We start from the raw sequence: 9,282 nt of genomic DNA, 5'->3' as shown, positions 1-9,282 counted from the left end.
ATACCCAGATCTCAAGTCAATCTTGGAGTAAACTGACGTGCCCTGCAGCTGATCGAACAAGTCATCAATACGAGGCAACGGATACTTGTTCTTCACAGTGACTCGATTCAGCTGCCGATAGTCAATGCACAGCCGCATCGACCCATCCTTCTTCTTTACGAAGAGAACAGGAGCTCCCCAAGGAGATACACTAGGACGAATGTACCCCTTGTCCAAAAGATCCTGTAGCTGATTCTTTAACTCACGCATCTCTGATGGAGCCAGACGATACGGTGCTCTAGAAATAGGCGAAGTACCCGGCATCAACTCTATGCCAAACTCGACTTCCCTAGCAGGAGGAAATCCCGGAATCTCATCAGGAAACACATTTGGAAATTCATCCACAACAGGAATGCTCTCTATCCCAATACTCTCAGCGGACAAATCAACTGCATAGATAAGGTAGCCTTCCCCGCCAGACTCTAGAGCTCTACAGGCTCTCAAAGCTGATACCAAAGGCATCGGGGGTCGCGCTCCCTCACCATAGAAAAACCAGCTCTCACTCCCCTCCGGATGAAAGTGTACTAATCTCTGATAGCAGTCCACTGAAGCTCGATAGGTAGTCAACATATCTATTCCCAGAATGCCATCAAAGTCGTCCATCGCCAGGACCATGAGATTCGCTAACAGAATGTTCCCTTCGAACTCTAAAGGGCAACCCATCACTAGACGCTTAGCCAAAGCAGATTGGCCCGTCGGAGTAGAAACAGACATTACTACGTCTAGTGCAATGCATGGTAACTTAAGCCTCTTAACAAAACGTGCAGAAATGAAGGAATGAGATGCACCAGTGTCAATAAGTACAAGAGCAGGTATACCATAAAACAGAAATGTACCTGCGATGACTTTCTCATTCTCCTCCACTGCCTGATCATGTCTCAGGGCAAACACCTGGCCAGAAGCTCGTGGCCTCAAATGAGAACTCCCAGCAGACTGTCCCTGCGACCTCTGCTGTACGGTGGCCTGAGAACCCGATCCTGAACCAGATCCAGAACCGCCTCCCCCAGACAGTGGACAATCCCTTCGGATATGACCAGTCTCTCCACAATGGAAACAAGCTCCAGAAGCTCTACGGCACTTGTCGGATGGATGGTTCTTCCCACAGTGATCACACTTGTCCTTCTTACCATAACGGACAACACCTCCAGAACCAGAGGAAGAAGAAGATCCGGACTTCTTGAAAGTTTGAGCACGGGGACCCAAAGAATTAGCAGGCCTCGACTGAGGGAAAGACCTGTTCCTTCGAATGCTGTCCTCCGCCTGGTGACAACGGCTCACCAAACCTTCGTAGGACATGTCGTCGCCAACCGCCACACGGTCATGGATCTCAGGGTTAAGGCCCTGAAGGAACAGATTATACTTCATCTCTGAGCTATCAGCAATCTCGGGGCAATAGGATAGCAGATCGAAGAACCTCTGCTGATACTCATCGATAGACATGGCTCCCTGTCGCAGACTCAGTAGCTCGCCTGCCTTCGACTGACGGAGTGCAGGAGGAAAATACCGCTTTTCGAAAGCTGTGCGGAACTCGGCCCAGGTGGCCACTCCTCTCGCCGCAACAAAAGGTGCAGAAGTAAACCTCCACCACCTGCGCGCACGCCCATCTAGAAGATAGCCAAGGGTCTCCACCTTCTGCTCCTCGATGCATTGGAAAGTCTGAAAAGTCGTCTCCATGCGGTCTAACCAGTTCTCCGCATCCTTCGGAGACTCACCTCCAACTAAGGGCTTAGGACCCATAGCTAAGAATCGACGCACAGTGAAACGTTCGTCGTCATGGTGACGATGACGCCGTTCTCGACGAGGCTCCCGGTCGGCATCGCCCCAACGCCCACCAACACTGCCATGAGAACTCTGGTCGTCACGATTTGACATCTACAAAAATACCTCAAGATGAGACTAAATCCCAAGAATTCTTTTGCATGCTCTGATACCATAAATGTAGTGACCCTTACCCGGATCACCTACTAAACAGAACTTAGGCATGCAATTAAACTTAATTAAACAGATATCAGAATAAAACTGCGGAAACCATAAATAATTTACAACCCCAAGTAAAGGAATCTGTAATTATCCAATAATATACAACCAAATCGAATAGCTGTATAAACCCAAAACAACGGTAATAAAACCTAAGCGAAGCTCCAGCTGGCCAACCACTGACTAGCCCCTCCTGGATCCACCCTCATCGTCCAATCGCAAACCTGCCCCATGGAATAGGGTGTCCAGAAAATACAGAGTACGAGACGTGAGCATAAAACGCTCAGTGCGAGAGTATGAGTATACATGCATGCAAAGTGAACTCCCTATAGACTCGAGGTCAAGGATCAGATAACAGAGACAGACCGGGCCCTGGTATGTAGCACGCTGTGCCGTCGCTTCAGGAGGTGGCTCCCATACCGAGATAACCATGGATACGCCGGACCCAAATCGATGGAAGTCCATCCACAATAGGATAGGGTACAACCCTACTAACAGACATCTCGAAAAAGATACAGCAAGATGCAAATGAATGCAGCATAATATCATGGCATATAAATCATGCAGTCACATAATACATGCATACTCAGTCAGGATATCTCGAACAGTACTTTCGTACCTCAATACAGTGCAAGCTCTACCAACTCTAGGTCCACGCCTATAGTCTGCTCTACACTGCCAAATGATACTACTATCATTAAAGTGTTCTAAAAGCCTTAACTAAGCTATTGCATACTCCTAAATATTTATAGGAAGCAAAAGCTATACCTTCGTCCGTCGTTAGCCCTTTGATGTCGATGCCTCCAGAACTTGGGCACAACTCCGCTACGACTATCGAACGCCTCGCCGACCTCCGGACCAAGCCTAAGAAGACTAGAACAGCTCCAAAAGGACTAGAATGGAAAGGAGAACTGGGAATTGGCAAATGAAAGTGAAGCCTCGGCCTTCTATTTATAGACAACGATCGGAACTTCCGATCCTTGATCGGAACATCCGAACCCCGATCGGAACGTCCGATCCTGCCATCGGAGCTTCCGAAGATCCTGATCTGCCACGTGTCAAAATATCACTTGTTGACTCCGGATAGGGGTGATCGGAGCTTCCGGTCCTGATCGGAGCTTCCGATCCAACCACACGTCATGCCTGACGTAATATCATCGGTGCCTCCGATCGCTCATCGGAGCTTCCGATCCTGTTCGGAGCTTCCGATCGTGCCTTCGGAGCTTCCGATCCGTCCGATACCCAATTCAATTAATTAGCATTAATCCTTAATTACTGATTTTGGTTACGGGCTACTACAATAATATTGATATGTTTTTTATGCATGAGTCGGGGGATGGTATTTTTATCAGATGAGTCGGGGCGGGTGACTGACTGCATTTTAGAGATGAACACACATTATGTATTGAATGATCATTATCCTATCTATCTAACCGGTTCCCCACCCCATTACTTCCGATGTCCCCTTGTTCCCTTGACTCTCTCTTCTTCCCTATCCTCTACACGATTCTTTCCCCTTCTCTCCATTCTATCATCTTCTTCTTCTTGTTTCTTTATTGAACCTTCACGGTTCTTCAAGAAAGTCACAAGCCAAAGTTCCAAATCTCGTTCTTGGTGTGGTTAGCTCGTTGCCAAGAATCCGAATCAACTTCATCTTCATTTCAAGGCAAGTACAAATTTAAAAGATTTTGAAACCCATTCAAGCTATTATGTATTTTGATATGAATTGTTGTGTGTTGAAATATGTATGCATGATTTTCATGAATTTCAAGAGCATGAAGTTATGATTTTACGAGATCGTGGAGCGCAGGTTGTTCTTGTCAAGTACTTGAGTTGATTCAAGAGGTTCATGTTCTTTTAAGATTTTAATGTTTTGAAGTTAGTTAAATCATGTTCAATTACAAGAAAATGAGCTTTGATGATTTATGTAGTTAGGATTTTGATTAAAAGAAGTTTATGTTTGAAGTTTGAAGTGTTGAAATTGTGTTTGGTGGCACCGGATTACCTATACTTGTTATGATTTTGAGGATAACAATTAGGATAGTGATCCAAATGATATGAGGCCAATTTTATTTGAAATCTAGCGTATTTATCTACAACTTTCATGTTTTGATTTTTGTCAAAATCATTTTGGAAGATTGACCAAAATTGCCTTGAAGTGTGTCAAATGTTTTGAATTTCCGGTAGTGACACATCTCGGGGGAATCAATATAACTTTTTACTGAAAAATCTATTTTAGGTGAGGTTTTCGGCATTCGAAAGCCAAGATCAAGATCTACAATTTTAATGTTTACCACTTTTTCAGAGTCTGAAATAAGAATAGAGTTTTGGAGCGAGCAAGATGAACCAGTTGCGCAGGTCAGGCGTGCCCGCGTCTAGAAGTTGAGCGGGCGCCCCTTTCATTCGAAATTTATGATTTTAATATTTTATTTTAGGGTCCTAAATTCATGTTTATGATCTTTTAAGGCTTCTAAAATATATTTAAGAGTTTCTATGCAAAAAGTTTCAAGTTTTAAGTCAAGAACGACAAGAACGACTTACGTGGATTGATTACGCTATGTGATGCATGTAAATGTCTAAGTTTCATTCATGAAACCTATGTTCAATATGAAAGTATGATTTTTATCATCTATGACATGCATGAAGTAATGGAGTAAAGTTTTATGTTCATGAAATGAAAGTTATGACGGAATTTACGATGAAACAATGATGTTTCATAATGAATGAAATGATATGATGAATGATGTTAAGATGAATCATGATATGATATGTTGATGCATGAAGAAGAGCAAGGAGTCGGACCGGCGGGCGATGCATGAGTGTGTTATGTGTTGAGTGTGATATGCTATGTCTTGAGCTATTTGCAACTTTATGATGTATTTTAAGGTTGTAAACAAGTTTTATAAATTTTAAGGTTTGGATTTGGTTTGTAAACTATTCTGAAATGTTTTAAGTAAGGTTTGATCTATGCATACATCTTTCAAAAAAAAAAAAATTTCTTTTCCGCGTTATTGTAAGGTTATGTTAGTTTTGTAACATCTTCATCGGTTGAGGATGTTACATTTTGGTATCAGAGCAGTTCGCTCTGGGTTTTCTTGAAACATTCATGCATACTCGCCACGACTCCAACGCTCAGTCTTCGTGTCTGTAAGTTATGATGTTTATTCGATTATGTGTATGATAATGCAATGAGATATTGTATGCATGTTACATGTTAAAGTATATTTACGTATTGAATCATGACTGAGCGGTGTGGATAATATTGGACTTTAGGACTATGGCATCACGTAAGTGAAATAACACCAACGCCAACGCCAATGCCGCTAACAACAACCATAATGATTGCGGGCCAGATAGTGAGAACAATCAAAACAACCAGTTTTTGGCGGGATTAACTGCTCTGCTTCAAGAGCAAAGCCGTGCTCAGGGAGCTCAAATCCAACAGTTGCTTCAAGCCCAGACAGCTAATGCCGGAAATAACCATCCTGCGGCTAATCAAAACCCTATCTACAAAAGGTTCTTAGAGTTGGGACCACCTGAGTTCAAAGGAGAGACTGATCCTTTGATTGCGGAACAATTGTTCCAAGCTATGGAGACTGCTTTTGAATTCATGCAGATCACGGATGCGGATAGATTGAGATGTGCTACCTATATGTTCCGTGATGACGCTCGTGTTTGGTGGAATGGAGCCAAAGCAGCGTTGAACCTAACCACCCTTACTTGGAATGGATTCAAGGATGTGTTCTACGGCAAATATTTCACGGTGAGCACCCGAAACAGGTTGGCTAGAGAGTTTTTGGAGATCCGTCAAGGAAAAATGTCAATTGCGGAGTATGTAAAGAAGTTTGAAAGGGGAAGATACTTTGTACCGATGATTTCTGGTGATCCTGCTGAAGAGTTGAAACACTTTACAGAAGGGTTGAATGCCTTCATCAGAAAGGATGTTAGACTAAGTGGAGCGAAAAATTACAAAGAAGCGGTAGATCAGGCCATGCTGTCCGAAAAGGACAGAAACGATATTATCAAAGAGTCATAGGCAAAGAGATCTAACTATCAGGGTCGAGACCAACAAGGAAATTCTAACAGAAAGAGGCCGTACCAAGCCCCTCTCCAACACCGATCGTACCAACAACAACAGCCTCGACCTCAAGGGCAGAAACAGTTGGCTCTGCCAGCACCAAAACCGGCAAATGCACCAACAGCTTGTCAAAAATGTGGAAAACTTCATTCAAGCCAATGTATGATGGGAACTGGTGTATGTTACTTGTGCAAACAACCAGGACATTTTGCAAAGGAATGTCCCCAACAAAGAGGACCGGTCAAAGGCCGAGTGTTTGCCATGACTCATGAGCAAGTGGACACAAACTCAGCCTTCGTCACAGGTATGATTAATGTTTCCAGTATTCCTGCTCATATCTTAATTGATACTGGAGCTACACATTCATTCATATCTGTTGAATTTGTTAATAAATCGGGTTTGGTACCGGATAAGTCAATTTCGGGGTTTAGTATATCTTTGCCTTCAGGGGAAGAATTGTGTAGTGATTTGATTATCAGAGGATGCAGTATACAGATGCAAGGTCATGAGTTGTATGTTGATCTTATTATCCTCAAAATGTCGGACTTTGACGTGATATTTGGTATGGATTGGTTGTCTTGTTACGAGGCTACCATAGACTGTAGACGGAGGACGGTTTCCTTGAAAACTAAGGATGGAGAAACGTTTCTATTCCATGCCACACCGAAAAATAATTCATCTTTTTTAATTTCAGTAGGTAAGGCATGGCAACTGTTGAATAAAGGATGTGAAGGTTTCCTCGCAAGTGTCACTTGCGACCAAGAATTACCTCGACCGAAACTTGAAGACGTCGAGGTAGTGAGAGATTTCCCATAAGTATTTCCTGATGATATTGCAGGATTACCTCCAGCTAGGGAGGTAGAATTTGGGATTGAATTAATGCCCGGAACCCAACCCGCTTCCAAAGCACCATACAGATTAGCACCGACTGAAATGAAAGAATTGAAGGAGCAACTATAAGAGCTACTCAATAAAGGCTTTATTAGACCAAGTATATCGCCTTGGGGTGCACCGGTATTGTTTGTCAAGAAGAAAGATGGGTCTATGAGACTGTGCATCGATTATAGAGAGCTGAATCGAGTAACAGTGAAGAACAAATATCCACTGCCAAGGATTGATGATTTGTTTGATCAGTTACAAGGGGCAGTAGTATTCTCCAAGATCGATTTGAGATCAGGTTATCACCAATTGAAGGTGAAAGATGAAGATATTCATAAGACGGCTTTCAGGACTCGTTATGGCCACTACGTGTAGTGACCCTTACCCGGATCACCTACTAAACAGAACTTAGGCATGCAATTAACTTAACTAAACAGATATCAGAATAAAACTGCGGAAACCATAAATAGTTTACAACCCCAAATAAAGAAATCTGTAATTTATCCAATAATATACAACCAAATCGAATAGCTGTATAAACCCAAACAACAGTAATAAAACCTAAGCGAAGCTCCAGCTGGCCAACCACTGACTAGCCCCTCCTGGATCCACCCTCCTCGTCCAATCGCAAACCTGCTCCATGGAATAGGGTGTCCAGAAAATACAGAGTACGAGACGTGAGCATAAAACGCTCAGTGCGAGAGTATGAGTATACATGCATGCAAAGTGAACTCCCTATAGACTCGAGGTCAAGGATCAGATAACAGAGACAGACCGGGCCCTGGTATGTAGCACGCTGTGCCGTCGCTTCAGGAGGTGGCTCCCATACCGAGATAACCGTGGACACGCCGGACCCAAATCGATGGAAGTCCATCCACTAACAGGATAGGGTACAACCCTACTAACAGACATCTCGAAAGAGATACAGCAAGATGCAAATGAATACAGCATAATATCATGTCATATAAATCATGCAGTCACATAATACATGCATACTCAGTCAGGATATCTCGAACAGTACTTTCGTACCTCAATACAGTGCAAGCTCTACCAATTCTAGGTCCACGCCTATAGTCTGCTCTACACTGCCAAATGATACTACTATCATTAAAGTTCTCTAAAAGCCTTAACTAAGCTATTGCATACTCCTAAATATTTATAGGAAGCAAAAGCTATACCTTCGTCCGTCGTTAGCCCTTTGATGTCGATGCCTCCAGAACTTGGGCACAACTTCGCTACGACTACCGAACGCCCCGCCGACCTCCGGACCAAGCCTAAGAAGACTAGAACAACTCCAAAAGGACTAGAATAGAAAGGAGAACTCGGAATTGGCAAATGAAAGTGAAGCCTCGGCCTTCTATTTATAGACAACGATCGGAACTTCCGATCCTTGATCGGAACGTCCGAACCCCGATCGGAACGTCCGATCCTGCCATCGGAGCTTCCGAAGATCCTGATCTGCCACGTGTCAAAATATCACTTGTTGACTCCGGATAGGGGTGATCGGAGCCTCCGGTCCTGATCGGAGCTTCCGATCCAACCACACGTCATGCCTGATGTAATAACATCGGTGCCTCCGATCGCTCATCGGAGCTTCCGATCCTGTTCGGAGCTTCCGATCGTGCCTTCGGAGCTTCCGATCCGTCCTATACCCAATTCAATTAATTAGCATTAATCCTTTAATTACTCAATTAGGGTACGGGCTACTACACTACGAGTTTTTAGTCATGCCATTTGGAGTTACCAATGCACCGGCAGTATTCATGGATCTTATGAACAGAGTGTTTCAGCCTTTCTTAGATCAGTTTGTCATAGTATTCATAGATGACATACTGATATACTCTCGTAGTTCAGATGAGCATCGTCAGCATCTAACTACAGTCTTACAGATTCTGAAAGAAAAACAATTGTTTGCTAAGTTCATTAAGTGTGAATTTTGGCTGGAACAGATTGCATTTTTGGGTCACATAGTTTCGGCTAAGGGAATAGAGGTTGATCCAGCAAAGATAGAAGCAATTAAAAATTGGGTTACTCCAAAGAATGCTACAGAGATACAGAGTTTCTTGGGATTAGCGGGTTACTATAGGAGATTCATTCAGGATTTCTCCAAGATAGCGCTGCCACTAACGTCATTAACTCGCAAAAGTGTGAACTTTGAATGGTCTAATTAGTGTGAGAAAAGCTTTTTAGTGTTAAAGAAAAAGTTGATGACAGCACCAGTACAGCCATACCAGAAGGAACAGGTCGATTCGTAATTTATACAGATGCTTCCAAGAGTGGATTAGGGGCTGTCTTGATGCAAGATGGAA

At 43.4% G+C, this 9,282-nt stretch overlaps 1 protein-coding gene across 1 annotated transcript; it reads left to right on the top strand.

Moving 5' to 3' along the window:
* Window positions 1–5,293: 5,293 nt before the first annotated feature.
* On the top strand, window positions 5,294–6,052 carry LOC140861467 (uncharacterized). The gene is made up of 2 exons (XM_073264489.1): window positions 5,294–5,303; window positions 5,370–6,052. The coding sequence occupies exons 1-2, from the start codon at window positions 5,294–5,296 to the stop codon at window positions 6,050–6,052; spliced, it is 693 nt and encodes a 230-aa protein (XP_073120590.1).
* The last annotated feature ends 3,230 nt before the right edge of the window (window positions 6,053–9,282 follow it).

This window comes from Henckelia pumila, chromosome 4 (genome assembly GCF_033568475.1).
Source record: "Henckelia pumila isolate YLH828 chromosome 4, ASM3356847v2, whole genome shotgun sequence".
Classification (NCBI taxonomy): Eukaryota; Viridiplantae; Streptophyta; class Magnoliopsida; order Lamiales; family Gesneriaceae; genus Henckelia; species Henckelia pumila.
Note: the sequence above shows the minus strand (reverse complement) of the source record. Positions and strands in the feature narration are given on the sequence as shown.